This window comes from Penicillium odoratum, assembly GCF_028828045.1.
Source record: "Penicillium odoratum strain IBT 22623 chromosome Unknown utg000005l_segment0_segment0, whole genome shotgun sequence".
Lineage (NCBI taxonomy): Eukaryota > Fungi > Ascomycota > Eurotiomycetes > Eurotiales > Aspergillaceae > Penicillium > Penicillium odoratum.
The window spans coordinates 3,742,512-3,766,176 of record NW_026643147.1 but is presented as its reverse complement, the minus strand read 5'-3'; the positions used below and the strand labels follow the sequence as shown (position 1 = coordinate 3,766,176).

At 47.6% G+C, this 23,665-nt stretch overlaps 11 protein-coding genes across 11 annotated transcripts; 5 read left to right on the top strand and 6 right to left on the bottom strand.

Moving 5' to 3' along the window:
- Positions 1-9: 9 nt before the first annotated feature.
- Positions 10-1,150, bottom strand: N7520_006946 (uncharacterized protein; the record flags this gene model as incomplete). The annotated part of the gene is made up of 3 exons (XM_057140880.1): positions 10-607; positions 697-1,036; positions 1,111-1,150. 3 exons carry the CDS (start codon positions 1,148-1,150, stop codon positions 10-12), a joined length of 978 nt encoding a protein of 325 aa, XP_056994886.1.
- A 286-nt stretch (positions 1,151-1,436) lies between these two features.
- N7520_006945 (PQ-loop repeat-containing protein) lies at positions 1,437-2,405 on the bottom strand (the record flags this gene model as incomplete). Its single annotated transcript, XM_057140879.1, has 4 exons — positions 1,437-1,848; positions 1,921-2,130; positions 2,182-2,301; positions 2,362-2,405. 4 exons carry the CDS (start codon positions 2,403-2,405, stop codon positions 1,437-1,439), a joined length of 786 nt encoding a protein of 261 aa, XP_056994885.1.
- Positions 2,406-7,345: 4,940 nt separating this feature from the next.
- N7520_006944 (uncharacterized protein) lies at positions 7,346-7,732 on the top strand (the record flags this gene model as incomplete). The annotated part of the gene is made up of 1 exon (XM_057140878.1): positions 7,346-7,732. The coding sequence occupies one exon, from the start codon at positions 7,346-7,348 to the stop codon at positions 7,730-7,732; it is 387 nt and encodes a 128-aa protein (XP_056994884.1).
- Positions 7,733-8,071: 339 nt separating this feature from the next.
- On the bottom strand, positions 8,072-11,070 carry N7520_006943 (glucan 1,3-alpha-glucosidase ROT2; the record flags this gene model as incomplete). Its single annotated transcript, XM_057140877.1, has 3 exons — positions 8,072-10,136; positions 10,186-10,918; positions 10,989-11,070. The coding sequence occupies 3 exons, from the start codon at positions 11,068-11,070 to the stop codon at positions 8,072-8,074; spliced, it is 2,880 nt and encodes a 959-aa protein (XP_056994883.1).
- Positions 11,071-11,363: 293 nt separating this feature from the next.
- N7520_006942 (uncharacterized protein) lies at positions 11,364-12,106 on the top strand. The gene is made up of 4 exons (XM_057140876.1): positions 11,364-11,402; positions 11,517-11,547; positions 11,632-11,779; positions 11,835-12,106. The coding sequence occupies exons 1-4, from the start codon at positions 11,386-11,388 to the stop codon at positions 12,092-12,094; spliced, it is 456 nt and encodes a 151-aa protein (XP_056994882.1). The 5' UTR covers positions 11,364-11,385; the 3' UTR covers positions 12,095-12,106.
- A 158-nt stretch (positions 12,107-12,264) lies between these two features.
- N7520_006941 (uncharacterized protein) lies at positions 12,265-12,870 on the bottom strand (the record flags this gene model as incomplete). Its single annotated transcript, XM_057140875.1, has 1 exon — positions 12,265-12,870. The coding sequence occupies one exon, from the start codon at positions 12,868-12,870 to the stop codon at positions 12,265-12,267; it is 606 nt and encodes a 201-aa protein (XP_056994881.1).
- Positions 12,871-13,332: 462 nt separating this feature from the next.
- On the top strand, positions 13,333-15,468 carry N7520_006940 (methylenetetrahydrofolate reductase (NAD(P)H) MET12; the record flags this gene model as incomplete). Its single annotated transcript, XM_057140874.1, has 2 exons — positions 13,333-13,422; positions 13,492-15,468. The coding sequence occupies 2 exons, from the start codon at positions 13,333-13,335 to the stop codon at positions 15,466-15,468; spliced, it is 2,067 nt and encodes a 688-aa protein (XP_056994880.1).
- An 828-nt stretch (positions 15,469-16,296) lies between these two features.
- On the bottom strand, positions 16,297-17,871 carry N7520_006939 (tRNA-ribosyltransferase family protein; the record flags this gene model as incomplete). The annotated part of the gene is made up of 3 exons (XM_057140873.1): positions 16,297-16,465; positions 16,536-17,541; positions 17,646-17,871. The coding sequence occupies 3 exons, from the start codon at positions 17,869-17,871 to the stop codon at positions 16,297-16,299; spliced, it is 1,401 nt and encodes a 466-aa protein (XP_056994879.1).
- Positions 17,872-18,798: 927 nt separating this feature from the next.
- On the top strand, positions 18,799-19,248 carry N7520_006938 (uncharacterized protein; the record flags this gene model as incomplete). The annotated part of the gene is made up of 1 exon (XM_057140872.1): positions 18,799-19,248. The coding sequence occupies one exon, from the start codon at positions 18,799-18,801 to the stop codon at positions 19,246-19,248; it is 450 nt and encodes a 149-aa protein (XP_056994878.1).
- A 1,884-nt stretch (positions 19,249-21,132) lies between these two features.
- On the top strand, positions 21,133-21,855 carry N7520_006937 (bifunctional thymidylate/uridylate kinase; the record flags this gene model as incomplete). Its single annotated transcript, XM_057140871.1, has 2 exons — positions 21,133-21,280; positions 21,332-21,855. 2 exons carry the CDS (start codon positions 21,133-21,135, stop codon positions 21,853-21,855), a joined length of 672 nt encoding a protein of 223 aa, XP_056994877.1.
- Positions 21,856-21,903: 48 nt separating this feature from the next.
- N7520_006936 (structure-specific endonuclease subunit SLX1) lies at positions 21,904-23,154 on the bottom strand (the record flags this gene model as incomplete). Its single annotated transcript, XM_057140870.1, has 2 exons — positions 21,904-22,861; positions 22,913-23,154. The coding sequence occupies 2 exons, from the start codon at positions 23,152-23,154 to the stop codon at positions 21,904-21,906; spliced, it is 1,200 nt and encodes a 399-aa protein (XP_056994876.1).
- Between the last annotated feature and the right edge of the window lie 511 nt (positions 23,155-23,665).

Genomic DNA, 23,665 nt, shown 5'->3' with positions numbered 1-23,665 from the left:
TCAATATTATCACCGCGGGATACCAATCACCCGCTGAATAGCCTCCTCGTTATCCATCGCCGGGTCAATAACACCAGCCACCTTAAGCACATCCACAACACCCTCGATAACCTCACGATCCACACCACGAGTGCTATCAGTAAACTTGACATCCTTCAGCCACTCCGTAGCATCCTCCTCAATATAAGTGCAGCCAAGTTCGCCGGTACCCAAGAGCTTCACCACCTGAGCAGTATCCGCCTCGAATTCTTTGATTCCGAGGTCCAGAGCCTTGAACAGCTGTGTGAGACGGTCATCGTTGGCAGGGGTGGGGAACAGCGCTGTGGAAGCCACCATCATCCATGAAGGCCAGGGAGTAAAGATCTCGCCGATGTTCTTGAGCGGCGGGTTGGGCTTCTCTGCTGTCGGGTGGAAGTAGGGCTTTGTTGTGAAGTGTTCCCACATGAAGAATTCGGCTGTTGGCTTGGGCACTTCCTCTGGCTTAGTCTCATCGACACCAGTCACTCCGTTCCGTAGAGAACCAAAAGGTCCAAGAGGGACGGAGGTCAGAGAATCGGATTTCCATCCTTGCTGTTGAGCGAGAACGAAGGACATGATGTGAGATCCACTAGGAAGACGTTAACAGTGATTCTTATATCTTTGGCCATACTTCCCAACGTAACTATGAGTCAAAGAAGAAGTTGGGCGCGTTCTCACCTTCCAAGACGGCTCACTCCAACTCTTGAGTCCTGAAGGTCTGGCACTCCGTTGATCTCACTGCGGTTGCGACCTGTGACAATAGCCCATCGTAGAGGGTTGTCGACCCAGTGACCGATGACCTTGTATCCTCCATCGCCGGTGCTTTGTGCTTGCTGCTTACCGGCCAAACCGGCAACCCAGCCCTCGGTCAAACCAATACCAATGTCGATTTCGTTGCCGCGGAGCGATGTGATCATGTGGCCCGTTCCAGATGGGAATGGGGTCAGAGAAATCTTGAATGGAAGAGAGGACACGGCCTTAGAGCGCAGCGCCAGGTGGAGGGGGGTTAGGTAGTGCTCTACAAGAGAGATTAGTACATCATCAGGTAGCTATGAATCAGATTGCAGGATTGAGTTCATCGCAAGAACTTACCAGGCACATATCCGATGCGAATTGTAGACGCAGTAGCCATTTCAAATTTTTTAGCGGCCGCTGACTTCTTTATCGTTGTTGGAGAAGGTGGTCACGAGCGAAAAAGTATTGAAGTCCATCGCGGGGCAGCGCATTCCATCATTTCCCGAACCGGCGTTTGCGGGGCAGACGCGATTGTACAGAGCTACCTACTACACTGCGCTCAATGTTAAGAGAATGATATTGATGTCGTTTCATTGAAAATTATTACAAATATTTGATCGCTATGTGAGTGGATCGCCTCTATCTACATAAATTATGCTGTAAAACAGCGAAAATGCAAGTCTTTAGTTCATACGAATATCCTTCTCGCCGGCTCCCCACCGATCTTCTTGCTCCTGAGAGCTGCCTGCAGCCCGAGCATTCCGAGTGAACATCCAGTACTGGAGGCCCAGGTAGCAGTCGCAAACGCACTGGAACATACCACAGATCTTGAATGCCCAGGGAATGGGCTCCTGGCTGCAGAAGAAAAAGCTCATCTTCATGGAGTCACCAATCAACCATGATGCCAGGACAGAGATACGGAAACCTTTACACGAGCCAGAGCGGTGATTTGCCAGGATTTGTGGGATAGGAAGAATAGCCTCGACAGCGAGACCGATGCAGCCCAGGAGACTAATGTAGGAGGGGGAGTCGGAAATCGGAGTAATGTGGATCACAAACAGAGCAGCGACGAAGTAAGACAGGACCATCCAGTACCTAGCGCACAATGGGTTAGTATTTCCTGCTCAAATTGGAGAGTTTTCTCCGTCGCAAATGCTCTCGACTTACGGCTTTGTGCTCTTCCACTGCCAAAATTCGTACGGCCGTGTGAAGCCGCCACTGTTGCCGCTGAAGGGCGCATGTTCAATCCCGTTCTTCGCTCCGGTGGCAGGTCGGTTGTCCAGTGCGACCTTGAGTAGTGCCGATTGTACCATGATCATAACCATTGCCTGCGCCAGAAGTGCTTTGGAATAGTACTCTCCGAACCAATAGAAGACCCTATGATGTTCGGTCAGGGAGTGCGATGGATAGTATTAATTGAGGTCTCACTTCAGGATGGACGCGACCAGCATAATCAGCGGAATGTCCAATGAGAAACCCGCCGAGCTCCTCGAGCGGTGGATGCTGAGAATCTGATCGAGGTAAGAAGTGAGGGGAGAGGAGACGAGGCTATTAGAGAATGTAATCAGCATTCAAAATTCCCTTATAACAATGAGGTTTGAAGCGTACAAGAAGGGGGCGCCATATTCAAGTGCCGCTTGAATAAGATACATGTTGCCGGTGAAGATGTTCCGCTGTGATCGGGTATACAACGCAATTCCAGATAATTGTTTCTTCTTCTCTTTGCTCCTTTGGGTCGATTCGAGGATGAAGTATAAGCTCCAGTGGCAAAGCAAGAAACCCCAATGGCCGATAACTTGGAACAACAGGAACGGGGAACCAAAGGGTGAGAAACAGAGTGCCAGGCGTGGCGCACGCAAACGGCTTTTCTCCGGGTCGTGATCCGTGCACCACGGATTTTACCTACCACACCACGTTACATAAGCTACCCTCTTACATAATTAAGAGATATCGGGAATCCTCGGACTAAAGTCATGTGATAGTCAACGTCCGATATCAAATTATAAGTACAGGAGTAAATCAAATTCTCCGCAAAGGGCAACTTCTGATAGTATGCCCTATTTCTCCACACCCTGAGCACTTACTAGGGGCCTTAGGCCTCTTTATATCCGATATTTCCGTGATTTCCTCTGATCTTTTTCTCTTTTTTTCCTCCTTTTTTGGCTGTAGATAGACCCGAGGTGGTAGAATTGAGAGATATTCAGCTGTGGGTGGTCGAGTAACCCAAAAAGGATCAATTTTGTCGAGTCCTATTGGCTGATTAACCTTCAATAACTCACGGATCATATGCTTACAGGGTAGACCCATTGAATTAGTAAAATAATGGGTGCAAATGCCTATTGGCCCCTTTTCTAGGGCTAATTGCCGTTGATTATTGATTTTCTGCAAAGCATGTGGGGAGAGATGGGACCGAAGGTGGCTAAAAAGCGGAATCATGGTGAATTTCGGTATTTTAGTCTGGATTTCGGCTGTTTCTTTGCGGATTTCATCTAATTGGCCATTAATAACAGCATCAATAGCACTAAAAACAGTAATAAAATCGTTATTTGAGCCATGAAGATGGGACTTAAGCCTTGCATGAATACCCTCAGACCGTGAGCTTGCAGAATTACCAAAATGGGTAATATTCGGAGTATAACAGCGGACGAATTTCTGTTTATAGATTAGCCATATTCTTTCGAGATAAAGGATCAGATTAGGGTAGTTAAACTTAGTTTTAAGGTTATATAACCTTAATTTATATTCCTCTGATATATTAGATGAATAAAGGTCTCTCCATATCTTCATAAACTCTGTGAATTCTGTGTTTTTTGGGTCGTCTTGGGGCTGATTTGCTGTTTTTTGGCAAATAAATTCACGTGCTTTAGTAAAAACAGCTTTTTCAATATGCCAAATACACAGTAAATGGCTAATATTAGGAAAAAGCTCTTCAATTGCCCCAATAAGTGCTAAAGCTCTGTCAGTAATCAATACTGAATTATTAGATAAATGGATAAAATCCGAGAATAAGGTTTGTAGGGCCCACTTATAGCCTTCTTCACTCTCATTTCGCATAAAACAAGTAGCAAATAAGAAGGTCTGGTTAGTCGGAGTTATGCCAATAACCTCTAAAAGAGGCATACCGTACTTATTAGTCTTATAAGTGCAATCAAGGACAAAAACCCTATAGTATTTATTAGCAAGATCAATAGATTTAGGGTTAGCAAGCGCTAAAAACTCGATTTTATCATCAGATGATAAAGATAATCTATACTTATATCCTTTAATTTGCAAATTTTGGAGAAAATACTCCATTTCTCCCTGATATCCATACCTATCTCGGAGTAATTTTGCTTTTTGGTTATATATATCACGTGAGATTATCGGTTGATCTGTAGATAAACGGAGCAATTTGATCATATCTCTAGGGGCAGAATTGATCTGATTCAGGTCTTTAATCTTATCAATTTGAGTAGAATTAAGCTTCCGAGCTTGGTGGAACACTATTGGATCGTCAGCAGGGTGATTATGGGATGAATTACGTACCTGGAGCTCCCATTTGCCTGTTTTATTACTTGCATATAGCCTAAAGGGGCAATATTGACGTTTTGAGCTTGTTTCCCGAGGATTTAGGCCTGTAATTGGCCTATCAATCGGCCGAAAAGGTATGCCTGATTTGACACATTGGATTGAAAGGTTCGCGTAAGCATATTGACCCTTGCCAGAATTACTGCTTTTTATAGCAGTACAATAGCCCTGAGAGAGGGCATGCTTCCGGACGGATTCGATTAATTCATCTCGAGTAGCATATGAAGCTTCAGGGGGTGGAAGAAGGTCTAAATTGGGTTATTATCAGTTATAAAAGATCAGGGAAAAGGATATACCCTACTTCCGTGAGCAGATAAGGTAGAATTGGTAGCCATTTTTGTGGTATTTTAGGGCAAATTAGGGCAGATTATGGTAGATAGAGTGATCAGGCCAAGGTAGATGGTAAAAAAAAGGGTAGAATAGAGTAAATTATCGTTTATCTACCCAAATCTGGTTACTATAGTGATGAAAATTTGATATCGGACGTTGGATAGCACGTGATTTTCTTCCGAGGATTCCCGATATCTCTTAATTATGTAAGAGGGTAGCTTATGTAACGTGGTGTGGTAACGTGATCCACGGTCGCCCGAGCGACACGGCCGCGCGAGCGACCCCACCAACTTTTCAAAAATCACCAATTTTCAATGACTATTAAAACCACAAAAACGACATAAATTTTGTTATCTAAAGCGAGTAGGGCAGTAAGTATATGTATGCCCTTTTATCCCGCACCCAGAACATGTCATTTGCCGCCGAATTATAGGCATAGAAGGTAAGGTAGGCTCAACAACCGCATTTGTAGATACCTCTGGTAGATATATATCTTTACTTACATCTTCATCCTTGTAGACCACATCATCTTCACCACCCTCTAGACCCCCAAAGATGCCTTTCTGGGTAGTAAATTTTGGTATTGTCTCTCTTTTTTTGGTCTGTTTCTTATTGGTAGCCTCTAGCTGGGCGCAGCGATTCTGGAGAAAAATATGGTGGTGGACCACTTTGATAGTCATGTTGTAGGTCTTCTCAATCTCCCTTTTTGTTGGTGAAGAAAGGATTGAAGAAGAAGATTCTAGACCTTTTTTGATCCGAGATTGCGATTTTGTGAATTTTGAGAGAGTCCAAAGAGTATTTGGATCACTATCACTACCGGAAGAGAGTGGTCTTTGAGAGATGATCTCGAAAGGAGGAAGAGAATCCAGGCGCACATTTAGCTTTTCCAAGACTTTATTAGCATCGAATGGTGCTAATCCAGTAGCTGAAAAGCTATTTTGTATAGTAGAGGTCTTAAAAGCACCAATTCTCGCATCTGCGATTATTTCAAGGAAATCCTCCTTATCAATAGAGTTCACTCCATTCCGCATCAAGGTTGAAACCGCTCCTCCATAAAGCCTCTTCAAAACCGAAAAACAGCCCACATCCAAAGGTTGTAAAAGGTGAGAGGCATGAGGAGGCATGCAGATTGCGATAATTTGGTTTTCTTCGCAAAGTTGGTCAAATTCGGGGGTCAAATGACTCCCATGGCCATCGAGGACCAGTAGGCAATATTTTCCCACTCTTGTCCCAATATTTGGAATAAAAAGGTGTTTCAACCACCATAAACCAATTGTATTGGTAGTCCAGCCATTTTCACTCATAGTGAGACGTGCTCCTTTTTGATTCAAAAGGAGAAAGGGGCGTAGATGCTCTGGAAACATTTTTCCCTTGAAAATGAAGAGTGGAGGCATAACACTTCCAGAAGCTCGAATACACTCAATTGTGGTTACCCATTCACGATTTCCAGCCTGCAAAAGAGCTCTTTTCCCGTGGTATTCTGCAGAAGTGATAATTTTTTGTGTTGCGCCGATACCCATAGCAAAACCACTCTCATCAAAGTTGAAGATATCGTCTGAAACAATACCCCACTTTTCAATGGTCTTTTGAACTAAATCAAACCATGGCTTAATGATCCGGGGGTCTTCTGAGAGTGCTCTCTGATAGTCGTATTTACGAGAGAGTCGAGTAGAGAGATTCGGGTGTCGTTTGATGAATTGAGAAGGCCAATTGATACCAGTGGTAGATGGTGTGTTTTTCTTTGCGATAAGTAAAAGATTGGCCATATCTCGCAACATAGGCAAAGTAAGAGCTGCACCTCTTGAGTCCATATCAAGTAGCCAATTCTCTATCGATTGCTCCTCAATTTGGGTGAATATGTGACCAGATGCCCTCTTTTCAGCAGCAGATTCGCGCCCATTGATCCGGGCCTTCAAAGTTGAGACAGGTATCTCAAAAGATCGTGCAGCAGCTGCAGCAGAGGGATATTTACCATCTTTTATAGCTTTTATAGCTAATAAAAGGCGACCTTCTTGCTCTATCAATTTTGTTTTTTTCTCAGAGCGTTGGGGTGGCATTTTTGTTGTGGTTAAAAAGTATGTATTATTATTGAAGTGGATTTTCGATGGGGTCGCTCGCGCGGCCGTGTCGCTCGGGCGACCGTGGATCACGTTAGGTAAAATCCGTGGTGCACGGATCACGACCCCTTTTCTCCCCGTGGATTATGTCAGCATGTCGATCACTTTGAAGTATAAACAAAAACAATTGATCTATGTAATTCAGCTTGCTTCACATTTCAGAACTTACAAATATTCTCGAGTATGTGTTTCGGTGCTAAGTGGGTCAGTTTCCTGGGCGGCTCCATGGGAAAAATGTTCATGAATCCCAGGTGCTCTTTATAGTTGAGTAGAGAGACAAATGGGTTCTTAGACCGAATTTCTAAATATGGACCAGCCTGGCAGTGGTGATCTCTATGCTTGACTGTAGACTCGATGATACTCAGGCAATCGTATAGCTTGAAGCAGGATCATCTCGGATGGTTTTGTATTGAGCTTAAGTGAGCCAGAGTCTCGAAGAAACCTTAGAACAGTAGGTAAAATTGAAGACTAAAAGCCGTATCATTCCTTGCACGTCATTCTTTGTTATTGATTTTTATTTCAATGTATTGCTCAAATTTATCTTCATCGATCTATAATATTCACCATACAACACCAAAATGGTTCGCACAGATCGCTTCCCAGCCGACTTGCTCGAGGAAGTCTTCAAAGCACACAAAGCTTCACAAGAAGAGCTTTCTCAACAGGATACAAAATATGTCTATGTTGTTGCCCATGAAAAGATGATGGTCTATGAGGATTTGGAATTCATTATCGAGAGTGTTTTCTATACTCTAGATTCCGCCAATACCAAAACGATGGACATATTCACGGAATACTATCACGACTACGAGCCGGCAAGCTTCTACGATAAGAGTGCCGGGCAGAGGGTTGGAGAAAGGTCTGTGGGGTGGTATCTGTCTAGCAATGGAACATTTCCTTTGGAAGTTGAGGACGATGCGGGAAGCATTTGCCGGATCTATGCGGAAAGACATGAGATTGAGTGATATGATACAGGTGCCAATATGCTTCGCTTTCTTTGATTCAGATATTAGGACTTGACAGCCTCTTCCAAGGTTGTACAGTGCATCACTCCACGGGTGTCAGAGGCAGACCAGTCCTAAAAAGCCATCGCTATTTGAGGTAATTTGCCTTGTGTGTATGCCTAGGTATATCAAAGCAGGCCCTGCATCTAAGGATGATCACCTTAGCAAGGAGTTAAACTGCAAAGCTTAGAAGTAGTACTGAAGACCTCGACAGATTGAATGCTCAAAATTCAAAAATCGGCTATATCAAAACCTTCGATGATCTATTATCGCATATAAGTCGTATCAACAACTCGTTCCTCAGAATTCTATCCGCCAAGCCTTTCCAATGCCAACATTGGGGCTCCTGACAACGGCATAGGGTGCCTTTCCGCCTTGCTGGTCAAAGTAGTCCAGCGATGCGGCCGAGGCCACCTTGGCTCCATCCTCAATGACGGTAACAGTGGTCTTGTCCTTCCACTCTTTGGGTGGGTCAACAATAACAACACGCTCTACAGTAACACCAGCCATAGTCTTCAGGTACTCCGCAGTCTTAGGTCCCTTGGTGCCAATATCCTCTGACGACAAGATTGAGTCACGGAACTCAAAGCGGCGGTGAATGTAGCTGCCACGCTCATAGTTAAAGGTCTCGCCGTCATCAACATAAAGAGTGCCCTCGGCTTCGCCGTTCTTGTTCAGAGTCAGTATGAGAGTGTACGGATCCCATTTCATAAGGGCGCTGCTGCGGCGAGGACGGTCCCGACGTGGGACGATGTGACCACCCTGGAGCAGCAACGGAATCTTGTCCTCGGGGGCGGGGACAGTGTGCTTCTTGCCTGCGCCCTGGTAGATGGTAAAGTCGAAGTAGTCGTAGTACTTCTCATCGTCGGCGATATAGATGTCGGTAGTGAATGTGTTCTCAGTCACCACGGGCTTCGCGAGAAGACCAGTAGAGCCCAGGTACAGCTGATCGTCAATGGCAAAGCCTTCCTCGTCGTCGGGGAACATGTAGTACTGAGGACGCACGATTGGAGTACCATTGACCGAGGCTTCGTGGAAGGCAGTATACCACGAGGGCAGCAACTGATACCTCAAGCGAATGGCCTGGGAAATGATAGTCCGGTGCGGCTCGCTGATCAAGTAGGGCTCACGACGCCGAGTATCAATGTGAGCATGAGCACGGAAGAAGGGGTACCAGATTCCAGCCTGGTACCACCGTGACAGCAGCTCCTTGTCCGGGTTATGGAAGAAGCCACCAACATCAGCACCGGCAAATGGGAATCCCGCGATTCCGTTGGTCAGAACCATCGGCAAAGAAATGGCCAAGTGATCCCAAGTGGCTTGGTTATCACCAGTCCACATAGCAGCCATACGCTGAGCTCCAGCGTAGTATGAGCGGGTCAAAATGAATGGCCGACGCACCTCGCCCTTCTTGCGCTCCAGCAATGCCTGGTAAGTAGCATTAACTAGTGTGATGCCGTTCACGTTGTGGATATCACGGTGTTCCCAGTTGCCATAGTGGATGTTATCCTTGGGCATGGTTGTCTCCGGGCCGTTGAAAACAGAAGGCTCGTTCATATCATTCCAAATGAATAGGTTAGACATTGATCCCAGGAATTTGTCGTACTTGTGGAGACTGTTCCACCACTGGATTGCAGCGGGGTTGAAGCAGTCAACCCAGTTCGAGGAACCGGGCCAGCACCAACCGTCATAGACATCACCGTCCTTGTTTTGAACGGCAAGGCCCTTGCTGGTAAGCTCCTGCGAGACATAGTAGTCGTCCTTGTTCTTGATGTGTGGATCTATGAGAACGACAAGCTTCCTCTCAGACTCGTCAAGTTTCTCTTGCATACCCTTCGGGTTGGGGAAGGTGAGCGGGTCCCAAGTAAAGTACTTGCGGTCATCGGTATATTCAAGGTCAAGCCAGATCACGTCGTATGGGATCTGATACTTGTCAAATTTGGCATCCACGTCCTTTACATCCTCATCGGTGACATAGTTCCAGCGGCACTGGTGATAGGCAATGGCAAAGTGCTGGGGGAGTTGCGTATAGCCAGTTAGTTGACCATAGGTCTTACTGATCTCCTGGGGGGATGGACCCAGGAAAACGAAGAGATCAATGCGGCCAGATTCGGAGAACCAATGAGTATGTGTATTAGTCTTCGAGCTGGCGCTCAAAGACAGCGGGTTAGACGAGGCAGATCTTTTTACGATGTCGACCCAGGTCTCAGCAGCATTGAGCCAGAAGACACCGACCGTGGAGTTCTTGCGGTGCGCCTGCATGAAAGGAATCGCACCGTACAAAGTCATTGGGCTGTTAAGTTCATACTCGAACACATCGGAGTTGTACATGCGGTATGGGTTCTCATGGTTCCCAGGACCTCCCCTAGATCATGGTTAGGCTTGACGAGTAGATTTATGGTGATGATAAATACCTTGTCTCTCTGAGCGAAAGCGAATCCGCATGCTCAGGGATTCCGAATACATGATTGTAACCGGGAAATGTCACATCAATTCCAACACTCTCGGGCCCGCGAGGCTTGGAGTCGGTGTTACCACCGAAGCTCTCCTCCCACCAAGTGCTTTCATCTTCGGACGGGGACTCGCCCTCCTTCTCGACCTTGGGACGCCAGTGCTCCATGTTCAAGAGTCCTTGATGATTCAGCTGAACGTGAGTCTGGCCATCTCTCTGGAATTCAAGCTCAAATGGGGTGTGGCGAATAATAGCCTCAAACTTGTTACCCGGTCCATACTGGACTTTGGTGAATCCAGTCTCGGTCTCGGGGTTCAACGTGGCCGACTTGCTCTTTTCCAAGCCTCCCACAAGAACCCACTTCTCCGTCTCATCATAACGCTTCTTGTTGACTTTGCTGTTGTGTCGGACTTCAATATCACCCTTCATGCGCTTCTCCTCGTCGACGATCACACGCGCGGCGCCGGATTCGAGGAAAGACACGATGACAGGGAGGCGAACTTTATCGTTCGTCGGGGTGGTTTTGATCAGAATACCGGTCAATTGACCATCCTTGAACTGTACAGTGGCCGGGTCAAGCTCGTACGGGGAGCTCCAAGATGTGCCTTGGGCGGAGGCATCGTCGGCAAGAGCCCGGTTGCGCTTACAAAATCCGGATTGGTCACATGTTTTGAAATTTTCATGCTTGACAGCCACTTTGCCAAGGTGATCAGTTACTTGCTTGAGCCAATCCACGTAGATGTGTAGCTTGAGAGGGTAACTCACCACTGGGGACAATAATGCACCCGATAAGGACCAGTAACGAGAGGCATAGCGCCCAAGGGGACGCGGGCCGGGTCCGGGCCATTCTGTAGACAGTCATGCAGACAGAGACCCTCAATCCCTGTGTGAATTTTGTAATTTGAGGTGGATGATGACCTGCATCCGCAATGGAGTTTTGATAAGGAAGCTCCAGGCTGGCCTGACGGATAGCTGGGGTAAGACACCTAAGGCATCAAGGCAATAAGGCATTGAGGTGTTAAGGCCAACACATCATTGCCCCACCATTCAACCAATCGCTGGACAAAAAAAGACTGGAAGGTATTTATTCTCCTCTCCCCTCTCTTTTCTTCTTACTCCCCACCCCTTGCTGATTTTATCATCTTCAATCCAATTCCTCAAAATGGCCGACGAGCAGACGTAAGTCATATTCTTTTCCCTATTTCTTACCACCTTCACTCTACCTCCTCTAGCTATGGTCCTTTGCTTGCTACCCCTCTTTGCCTGGCGGTGAAGCTAATTAATTTGTTACAGTTTCATTGCCATCAAGCCCGATGGTGTCCAGGTATGCAAGGACACTCGCTACACCGATGAATCCGAGATGATTCTATATCGGCAATTGGGTCGCATAAACTGATCTTATCTCTAGCGTGGACTCATTGGCCCCATCATCTCTCGCTTCGAGAACCGTGGCTTCAAGCTCGTTGCCATGAAGCTCACCTCCCCCGGCCAGGAGCTCCTCGAGAAGCACTACGCTGACCTCGCCACCAAGCCCTTCTTCAAGGGTCTTGTTTCCTGTGAGTTCCCGGACCTTCCGAGCCATCCTATCTAAACCTTCTAACACAATGCTAGACATGCTGAGCGGTCCCATCTGCGCCATGGTCTGGGAGGGCAAGGACGTCGTCAAGACCGGCCGTGTCATCCTCGGTGCCACCAACCCTCGTGACTCCGCCCCCGGTACCATCCGTGGTGACTACGCCATCGATGTCGGCCGCAACGTCTGCCACGGCTCTGACGCCGTTGAGAGCGCCAAGAAGGAGATTGCCCTCTGGTTCCAGCCTTCCGAGCTCAACATCTACAAGCAGGCCTCCGCTGCCTGGGTTTACGAGTAAATTTACTCGTCTTCCAAGATGTCTAGGGTCTGACGAGTCTGTCGACGACTACCTGCGTATAGAATGCGATAATTGAAGACATGCCTCCGATGGCTCTGAAAACCAATATATACAAGAATCATATGATTCATGATTATCTCTATATTAGACCCCACTTGGTAATTGACTTCTCAACTTCTCCCAAAGAGCCGTTTGGCTGCTCGGGTTGTTGGGTTAAGAACGACTTTCGCAAACCACGGCGTTGCCCAAACACTTGCCGCTATCCGAACCGGTAATAGGGCTTTTGTAATTGCATAGGCTGTCGCAAATTCAAGAACCAGCCGGACGCCTGCCTTTTGCTTCCCGCTCGAATCTCGGGACGCCGCTACTTCATGCTCCGCAACAACACTGACGTCGGATTCATCAACCCAGCCTTTCTTCCTTAACCAACGCCCAAACCGGGCAGCCCCTTCGTCAAATGCATTATTTCCCTCAGTTCCCGATGCCAGATCTGGCATCCAATTGCCGTAGTGAAATGCCGCGACCAACCCGAACAAGGGCACAATGGCTGTGATTTCGTGTAAGATGAGGAACGATGTCACATGCGTCACTGGAGCTCCCAGTAGGGGTGTTGTGTAGGCACGGAGAAAGCGAGGAAGACGATCATTGAATTGACGTAACCGAGAGCGAGAGTCCTTCGGTGACGGTGGGGATTTGGGAGTCGAGAGGTTCCGTCGCGTCGGAAATTTAGCTTGCGCGACCTTCCATCGGAAGCGAGAAACGGAACGTGATGCCATTGTCAGTGGCCAAAAGTATAACAGTAACTCGGGGAGGTCAAGGTTTCAGCAGGATACCATGATTAGATTGGGCAATGGGGAGCGCATGTCATACTCCGAATTGCATAATCAACAGTAAGAGTGAAGATCACGTATCGCGCTGAGTAATCTGGCTCGGGTCGATCTTTGATTTCGATCATTTTTTCAATTAATTAGTTGAAGATCAAGTCTTCCTGATATTTTCTAAAGATATTAGCGGCATCTCAATGGTCTACGTGGATTTTAATACAAAAGCGAGTGACTTCATATCAGTAATTGTAGATCTGATCCAAATTTGGGGATTTGGCCACCGGCAGCGGAGACCATCATCAATTCCCGGGTGCGGCCAGCTAGAGAAACCATGAATGGTCCACAGTCCACTTCCGCCCAAGTCTCTTCTTGCTTCCTAAACCCCCTCCCATTGCATTTCACACACCTATCGCAATGGAGAAGAAGCTCACAGAGAAGATCGCGGCCTTGCCGCCAGATGCAAATTACTTCTCACTAGAGTTCTTCCCGCCCAAGACCCGGATGGTGGGGTAACCCCGCGCATGAAATACTGCAAAAAGACAAAACATTTGCTAATGTCGATGACTATTATAGGGTTTAGTGAACCTATCTGCACGTCTAGAGCGCATGTCCCAGGCCCTGCGCCCGCTATTCGTCACCGTCACTTGGGGTGCAGGCGGAAGCACGGCGGTCCGATCCCTCGAACTGGCGGAAGTTTGCCAGCGCCAGCTACAGTTGACCACTGTCCTACATTTGACATGTACCAACATGAGTCGCGAGTTGGTGGATACGGCGTTGGTGGATGCAAAGGCGTTGGGTATCCGCAATATCCTAGCTTTGCGTGGAGACCCGCCCCGCAGCGAGGAGTACAATATGGATGGAGAGGATGATAGCAACAAAGACTTCACATTCGCTGTCGATTTGGTGAAGTATATTCGTCAGAAGCATGGTGACTACTTTTGCATTGGTGTTGCTGCGTACCCAGAGGGTCACCCGGCGGACTCTTTCCAGGATGCACAGGATCCTGTGCGCGATTTGCCTTACTTGATCGAGAAGACTGTCGCTGGTGCGGATTTCATCATGACACAGCTTACCTATGACCTGGAGGCTTATCAGAAGTTTGAGAATATGCTTCGGAACCACGAGTCGGGTGTCTTCAAGACTATCCCGATTATCCCAGGCTTGATGCCTATCCACAGCTACAAGATTCTCACCCGTGTGACAAAGCTCAGCCATGTCAGTGTGCCCGAGTCAGTGTCCAAACGCATTGAAGCGGTTAAGCATGACGACGATGCTGTCAAGCGGGCCGGTGTGGATATTGTCAGTGAGATTGTGGGAGGTATCAGGGAGCTCAAGTCCCCCGGGCCTCGGGGTTTCCATTTCTACACCCTGAACTTGGAAAAGACGGTGTCCTTCATCCTGGAGCGGTGTGACATGATTCCCCCATTCTCAGTGAACCAGGACGATGTGATTGATATCGATGGTACCGTGTCTATTGATGATGTCCAAACCCGTACCCTTCGTTCAAGACGCCGCTCTTCTATCAACTCGCAGCCATACAACCGTGTCATTGTCGACAAACTGTCTGGCAAAGATTCTTCCCGGAGCTCCACACACGAGGCTCTAGCAGACGGGTCCGGCATGCCCGCCATGCCTCCCAACCGTAGCACAACCCTTCTCATCTCCGAGGGTCTCGGCGCTCTCGGCAGAGAGGCCACTTGGGATGACTTCCCCAACGGTCGATGGGGTGATGCACGTTCACCTGCCTTCGGTGAGATCGATGGCTACGGTCCCTCTCTTCACGTCACTTCTGCCGTCGCCCGCCGTCTGTGGGGCCACCCCGTCGAGCACTCCGACCTCAAGACTCTTTTCCGGCGCCATGTCTCCGGTGAAATTCACATGGTCCCCTGGTCCGAAGGTGGAGCTGAAGAGGGTACTGGCGGCTTGAACCCAGAGACCGACCTCATTCGACCGGAACTGCTAAAGCTCATCGATGGCCGCGGCTGGTTGACACTGGCCTCGCAGCCCGCGGTAAACGGCGTCCGCAGCGACAATCCCATCTTTGGCTGGGGTCCTCCGCGTGAGGGTTTCGTTTTTCAGAAGCCCTTCGTAGAGTTCTTCTGTTCTTCCAATGACTACAAGACGATCCTCCAGCCTCTTTTCGCCAAGTATGACGAAAAGCTGGCCTGGTTCGCTATCAACCAGAAGGGTGTTTACGAGTCCTCTTACCCAGTCACATCTGGTGATATCGACGAAGACGAGACAAACCCGGATAGCGCTAACGCTGTCACCTGGGGAGTTTTCCGTGGAAAGGAAATCATCACGCCTACCATCATCGAGGAAGTCAGCTTCCGCGCCTGGGGTGAGGAGGCATTCCGTATCTGGGAGGAATGGCGCCGCATTTACCCGCGCAACTCGCCTACTGAGCGATTCCTCGATACTACTAAGAATGACGCATGGCTCGTTTGCGTTGTTGGACAGCAGTACGGTGCTGGCACTCAGCCTGGCTCCAAGGAGGAAGAAGAAGAGGTTAAGTGGATGTGGCGCGTGTTGGCGGGTGAGACACAGTAGTGAGCGACTTACTTTAACGTTTACGTCTGCTGGATATACCCTGCAATCGATTTTTTTTTTTTCCTTTTTTCTTCATATTTTCGAACAGCTGTGTTATTTCTTTACATTACTATGAGAATGTTGTTCTTTTCGGAATGGGCCAAGAACATTGGAATTGGTGGGATCGTGAGATCTAGGATGCTGTATAGTACCATACAATTCAACTGATGCGCTTCTGTCTGAATTAGTCGCAAGAAATTTTGCTTCTTGATTAAGTTGTTCTGTGCCCCCATCGCCATATGGTGCTTGAGTGAGGTTGATCATGCCACAGAATAAAAAAGTCAAGACTAAGTGACAATTCGAGGGGAAATTCCATTACTTATACATATTCGGCTTAAATGCATGATCTAAGCTATGTGAGGTCAAATAAGCATACACTTTTCTCCATCTGTGAGATGATTCCTTCTATATATCAGGTACAAAAGGTAGAATACTAGTTGATAATACCCGCCTTTCAGCATTGAGATAACAGTCAAGTATTAAGTGAACAACTATCCTTGGATAGGGCTAGCATGGTATTCTTTTATTAAGCTAGGCTGTTGACTTAGCTGCTCCCGTTTTCCTTGGATCATGCGCTAAGTAGGATCAGCGTGCTCAATTCTATTCGGTGGGCAAAAACTGGCAAGGGGCCAGCTGATGCTAGGTGAGCACTAAACGCGGAGAGAAATGCAAGATTCGACAGACATCGTCCGGTCTATATACAATTACTAAAACCAAGTAGACGCCAAGATGCTTATAAACGAAACGCACTGGTTTTCTATAATGCCAATAAGAACGAGGCAGGTCCATCTAAGTCTTTTCAGCAAAGCCATGCTTCTCAAGACCCTCGGCGTCTGTATCAGGAGTGACAACAGAGGATTGGGAATCTTGGAACTTTTGGAGGGCGTCCTCAAGACGACCGTATACACGGGGGGCACGGGTTGGTTGGTTAGCTCCGGGGTGCTGGTAGGCGCGAAGTCTACATACTCATTAGCATTTCACACAATTTGCGATGATCCAATTTTCACTCGGTGTATGTTCCGACGTACCTAGGACCCTGGCCGGTTGACTCCGGTAATGTTGATGCATATATGCGACTAAACGCCTCAACATCCTGCTCGAAAGAGCCACGTTGAATGCTTTCTCGTACTCCGTGGAAGAAAAGGTCCATTGTATGGAAATTATGCATCTGGAGAAGGGCCCAGGCAGCCATTTCTTTGGCAGCCAGTAAGTGATTGAAGTATGCCCGGTGGTGGTGTCGACAAGCGTAGCATTGGCAGCCCTCACGCAGGGGAAAAGTATCTTTCGCGTACTCAGACGACCACATGTCAATACCCAAGGCCAGTGGTTCCTTGTCATCGGTCTCTTTAGGAGGGGCCGGGAAAGTGAAGTCCAGCGCGATACCTGCATCTGAAGATTCCCCAACGAAGGGGATAGTCAACAGATCTGCGCCAAGCATGACCGCACGGAGAACCGCATGAGGTCCCCTGGGATCACTGAGAAGTAGCCTAGGCAAGCTCCCAAGAGACTCAGGGATAAAGGTAAGTGAAGCGGACTCATATAATGCCAATCCAGAAAGACGATCACGGAAATCATTTGCCAAATCATCCAGATAGAGCGACTGCTGAGCATTCTCAAGCGGCAAGACCGGCGCAAAGTACGCCGACTTGCACTTCTTGTCTACCGCAACTGCGTGTCCGTACAATCGATCCAGCGCGTCCCGTGTGTACGCATGTGTGCGGTCTACCATCTTACCTCGCCTTTTGTTACCGGGTGGTTTCCCAGTTACCATATCGGCAAGTCCAATGACAAGATCAGGTTTGAGCTTCATTGTCGCCTCAATATATTGCTCGCCAGACAGCTGGTGGAACCCATCTGAGGTGGAGATTGCGATTGAGGTCTCGGTGTTTACCGGCGGGCAGGGGAGGGCGGGGAACCGACGCGGGCCTAGAACCAAAGGCAAGTCGCTGGATGCGCAAATGAATTTTCGTAAGGGCGACTCGTTTGCCTCGACGGGAATCTTATATACTGGAGAGCGGTGTTTCTTTTCAATGACTATTAGGAGCGCATACATTGTCAGCTGGTGGTAGAAAGAGCGAATGCGGGGAGATGAGGCTGAAGGGAGGGGAGAATGTAGGGTTTTCAGAGAGCGTACGTACAATCTTCCAGTCCAACGTATAAGCCATTTATTGCGGTCTCTTTGCGCACATTGTCCTGTGATATATGGGGTACCACGCCCCGCGACGTGACAGGCAGATAATGCGGCGTGGACAGTGTCTTACGGCCGGCAATCGCCAAAGTGCCGGCTCGTGGTGCTAGAACGGGCGCGGCAGGGCCCAGGACACTAAAGGTCATATTGGGCGATTGTGAGGTCTCGGAGTTCATGGTAGCTCGTTGTCATGTAGTGACCATAGGGTTTGTGGGGTCTTATCAGCGGCAGAAAAATGAATTAAGGGACCGCTTAGTGTACGGTGGGTGGGTCCTGATAGTGGAAAGCCATGGAGTATAAAAGAGGCATTGAGGTAACTTTATTAACTTGACATACAGGTAAAAGAAAATCGTAACCAGAATGGACAATGTGGAGAATACTTTCATTGAGATAGAAGACGCTAGTTTTCAGTGTTTGTCCGAGGTTGGGGATGCCGACGTATTTATTCCAATTCTTTAGCTCACCCTCTCATATTTACAATGAAGACAAGCATTGTGGAAGAACTCACGTAGCATCCCTAATAATACCGGTGGACATTCAAGGTGTAGATTCCAAATGTCTATTATCAATGGAAACTCATTGGACTCCAATTTTCAGCTCGAGCTAGTGAAACCTGCATGAACTATGCCTTGTCTATAACGAACCCACTCAATCTGATCAGCCAGCCACATTATGCAGCACATCACGAGAACGCTGCAGCTTCAAGTATGAATCTCGATCCTGCACGGTGCCCACGAGCAGAGCCTTAGAATTTGCGCCGAAAAGACAGGTCTTCGCGTTGGGGGCGGATCGACAACACGCTTGTCCCCTGCATGGTCTACGAGCTTTGAAGGAATCTTGTGTAATGCCAGCACTGATGACGATGTTTATCATGCACCGGTCAATAGTGTATGCATCAATGTCTCATCCTATACAGGCCCTCCATGTTGATCAATCGATCGATTCGATCTATGCAAATCTTGTATCTGTTCGATCAGCCCAAATATTGAAAAATATAAATTTTGTCTCACTTCCCGTCCAAGTTCTGGCATACCAGACCATCAATCAATCAACTCTTCCTTCCAACCTTGACACCAAACAATTGATATTTGTCTTCTAACACAATGAAGTCTTTCCTTGCTCTTGTTGCCCTTGCTGCTTTGTGCAACTCAGCATACTCCCTGAGAGAAGGAACTTATAAGATCCGTGCCTTAGGCGCTGACGCCAACAAGGTGTTGACCGAAGTACCTGGTCAGCCAGAAATCGTCTTCGACGTCGCTAGCCGGCACCCAGGTCAAACTTGGAACTTCGAATTAGACCCGGAAAACGCGAACTACTTCCTTATCCAAAACATTCTTGGTGCATACATCAACTGCGAATCCGAGGGCAGCCTTTGCACAGCTGGAGACGAGCCTACATCATACCGTCCGGAGCTAGTCAGCGAAGCCGACAAATCATACGAGCTGGTTGCCAACGGAACTGGCTATTTCCTGCGTTTTGCAGAGGGCGACAAGCTGAAGCTGGCTGGGTATGATCAAGGTGTCGACCAAGAATTTGTCTTTATTAAGGCTTGAAGTTAGTGGACAATGACTTGATTAAAGGTTGATTCTTTGCTAAACTAACTTTTTGTAAAAAGGTGAACTGTCTCTTGATACTCCAGGGCCATGAGGCGGGAAGGACCTTGGCGTGTTGGGCACACCTATGAACTGATGATCTGTACTTGATACGATTTCCAGTTTTGGTACTAAGATTTTGACTTGAAGAAACATGAGAGAGGTATTATGCGTTGCCCTAAAGTTCTATCTAAGTGCTGTCTAGGTAAATGAGACCCATTTGCCTACTAGCCGTAGCTGAACAATCAAATACACATTTTGCAGAGTTTCCCCTCCATAGTTTCAATTGCACCCGTCTTTGCCACATTTCAATCAGCCTTTCGGGACTCTTATAATTTTGAATTGACCGGCGGATCCGTATTGGCCCTATCATTCTCCAATATAGCACATAGCTCATTCCCTTCCACTCTATAAAGCCTTGCCCTCAGCACAGCACGACGCTTCCCGAAATATTCCAACTCGGAAACAATCCTAGCTTTGTCTCCTAAATCCAAAGGTCTGATAAGTGTCGTGTTGAGGCTTTTGCTGGCGCCAAATCCAGAAAAAAGTCCGGGTTTCGAAACTGCGCCAAGGAGAACGGTCGTCAGGTCATCGACAAGTAGAACTGTGCATCCGCCATGCAGCGTTCGAGCCTCGTTACATAGCTCTTCAATCACTTTGAAGCGAAATGTAACCGATGGAGTGGGTGTTTCGGAAGAACTTTCGATGAAAAGTCCGAGTTTGTTTAGGTCTGGATACCAGGACTGGTGTATGTATGAGCAACTAGCATAATATGCACGTACTCAAGATTCTCGCCAGGATAAAATACTGACTGTTTTATGCGAAAATTCATTTAGCATCTCCATGTACTCATGGAGCCTTTTTTCAAAAGAGAACTGCCGGAGTTGATGTTGCTGCCATGCTTGTCATAAGGGCCAAGGACCGAAAGAATCACGGCCAGACGACCTCAACCTTAGGAACAAAAGAAAGAAATACCTAGAACTTTTTTAAAAATTTCAAAAGAAGAAAAGCACGGAGGAACCAATTGATATACTTATCTGGCCTGATAATTACCCCACACTACTCGCATGCAAGCTCCACCGCATAGCCGATTGTTCGGAAGCTTTGCCGCAATCATCATCTGACGTTTGAATAACACTTTAGTGGTATCTATACCCTATCAATTAGCCTGACACTGGCAGCTCTAGCCGTTGCTGCAATTGTTGGAAAGAAAAGGCGTGCGTGGCGTAAAAGTTTTGTTTGCTATGGAACGCCAAGTTCCTTGAAGGTCTTATCATCTAGGGCAAGGGAAGCCGATGGGCTTTCTTACGCGTGTCAAGCTAAGCTGTAACGAGATGGCTTGTAATTAAGGGCTCAGAGGAAGAATTATGCCATTCTAGCACCCGAGTGAAGAGATTGTTCTCATACCTGACAACCTTACATTTTGATCCAAAAATGCAAGTTTACATATTTGTCCCAACTTCCAAGTTCAACTTCTAACATCAAAGTTGAAGGTTCTTCCAACCGATTCTGATTGGGTTGAACATGGAGGTCCTCAAAGAAATTTATCATATAATTGGATACGAAGCTATGTTTATGCTCCTCATCTACATGTTGTTTCTTTACTGTTTGTTCAAGGTCTATAGTATTATATCTATGGTTATCACGTGACATGACTTATCCGTGCTGAGACTTACACGTCACGCGTGCAGGTGGGATCGCTCCTGTCAACGCGACACGGTACAGTACAAGTCATTATCATTTGGATAAATAGTAAGTGCATATAAATATGTCAATCAGAATGGTCACCTTTTCGATATCTAACTTATCACAGATTCCTCCCAGACACTTCAAGACAAATTCAGAATGACCAGCCAGTCAGAGCATGTGAAGCGTCGCGGCGCTCTTATTGTCGTGGAGGGACTAGACCGCGCGGGCAAATCGAGCCAGTGCGAGATGCTACGAGACTATCTCTCAAGTCAAGGGAAGACAGTGAAATACATCCGATTTCCAGGTATGTAAATTTGCCGTTAATTGGCTGTATAGTGTTCTAATTATCGTCCAGACAGAACAACTCCCATTGGGCAGCTCATAAATAGCTATTTACAGGGTTCAACCAACCAGGATGACCATTCCATCCATCTTCTTTTCTCGGCGAACCGCTGGGAAATTGCTAAGAGCATTGAACAAGATATTGCGAGTGGAACCACTGTTATCGTGGACCGATACTCTTACTCCGGTGCTGTTTACTCGGCTGCCAAAGCCAACCCCACACTCTCCTTGGAGTGGGCATGGCAACCTGAGATTGGCTTGCCTCATCCGGATATCTGCCTTTTCCTCAGTATCTCGGCTGCAGAGGCTGCGAAACGCGGTGGCTATGGCGCAGAGCGGTATGAGAATGAGACTATGCAGACACGTGTGCGGGAGCTGTTCCGCATCTTGTTTGATCGACAGGAGGATATCCGCGTAATTGATGCTGAAAAATCACTGGCCGAAGTGTCACAAGAAATCCAAAATGTTGTTTCGGGTTGTATCTCAAACCTCGACGCGATCGGGCCTTTGAGGACACTGGGTCCTCTTGCCAACTAGGCCAGACGTTAGGATCAACCATGAGGAGCCTCGAGCTCTCCTCGCCCATTACTCCACGAGGTCCGCATCATCCCAGTCGCTATCTTCGATTACGATTTCCAATCTGGTGGGCGGAGACGGCCGAGTGCGCTTTCCGCTGCTGAATTCCGTATCTGACTCCAGCTCTACCCTATCACACCAATCATCATCCAGCAAGGGGTCAATTTCGGTTAGAGTGGACGTAGGCTCAACAGAGATGTCTCGCGTGGCCGTTAATTTCTTAGGGCTGGCTTGGCTGCTTGAAGCTTTCGCCAATTCCTTTCGTTCGCGTCTTTCTTTCCTACACAGGATCGTGCGAGCTTCTTTCTCAGCTCGATTGCGAAGACTCAGCTCTTGCATCATAAGCGGCCACTCGACGGTTTCTTTGCATGTCGGACAGTTGCCCTGTATCGGCACAAGAGCATCTGAGTCATCACCTGCATTGAGAAAATAGGTAGACAGGCATAATAGATGATTTGTGCCCCGGCACAAAGTGTGTGGACACATTACGATCTGTTGCGTAGTGGGTTTGACTGGCGCTTTGCATATCTGACATTGTAGCTCGTCTGAATCGTTCAAAATAAACATGGACTTCTCAAGATACTTTTCGAGTGGTGTATAGTCAACGGATAGATTTTGAATGCTACCTACCCTTTGGTTGTCACTGACGCCGGCTTGCATGGAACAGTCCCCATCTAGAATGACCTTGTCATTGGAAAAAGGCGTATCCACGCGGTCATTCCACGCCCTCCAGACACGATAAATGTCTGCGCGGAAGAACCGCACATGCAGCGGCCATGTGGAAAAATATGTCGATCGCAGCAGGGTATGAAGGTCCTCTAGATGGGCCGTCAATGATCTCCTAGATCGACCAGGGCGTGGTTTCGTTTTTCCATTTTTTGGGTTCACGATGACTTTTGACTTAGATGGATGATCGTCATCATCTGAAGTAATATGTCTTGTCCTGTCTGGGTGTTGCCAGGCCCATCTAATCACATTAGAGGGATTTATGCATAAGAAAAGGATAGAGAAAACCCACTCAAATTGTAGAGCCCCTACGCGACTCATGAAACCCTCGACGACCAATACCATCTCCCATGGTCGTAATTGGTCGCGAGCTGTTCGCTTGGCTCCGCCTTTAGCATCCCCATTGTGCTGAGAAAGTCGCCTGTTTGGGTTTGGCGTGGATCCAATGTAAAGCGAGGCGTGTCGGATGGTTGAGCGGAGAAGATAGCAGCAGTAGTATCCCGGGATTGGCCGGGGTTCAGCCTGCACGTCCATAGTCGTTGGCAGGTTCTGTGCTTATTTTCTTCTTGTTTTGGGAGGAAAATCAGAAATGTAATCGCGGCCACGTCAACTACGAGGATCACATGACAGCTTTGCGACCTTAAAAAACGCCCGAAAACTGAATTGTGCAAGATTTTTCAGCGTAATTAACCGTTCTGTGAGAAATGTGGATGAGGCGGTTTGGCCAAAATAATGCTTGGCCGATCATGCTGATCTAGTTTTAGCTTGATGGGACGTCGTACGGTAAGTGATAAATTTACGTTTCGTAAGATCAAGCATGTTAAGAATCACAATGGTTGTGAGCTACAAAGAAAAAAAAATTGAAGCCTTGGATCCGATTGATTTACAGATGTATACATCGTCATCAAGGGGGGGAAACAATGCATTAAATCCCATGATGTATCCGAAGAAAACGCTCGGGCCTTCAGGTCGGTAAATCCCTGATCCAGTATTAATCGGAAACCATATGAAGAGTCCCCTCCGTTTGCGGCCTTAAAAAGACTAC

Bases quoted from the DNA above. Each gene is read 5' to 3' on its own strand.
- N7520_006942 (XM_057140876.1), top strand. The intron at 11,548-11,631 runs GTATGCAAGGAC...TCTTATCTCTAG, and splicing joins TCAAGCCCGATGGTGTCCAG to CGTGGACTCATTGGCCCCAT. The intron at 11,780-11,834 runs GTGAGTTCCCGG...ACACAATGCTAG, and splicing joins CTTCAAGGGTCTTGTTTCCT to ACATGCTGAGCGGTCCCATC.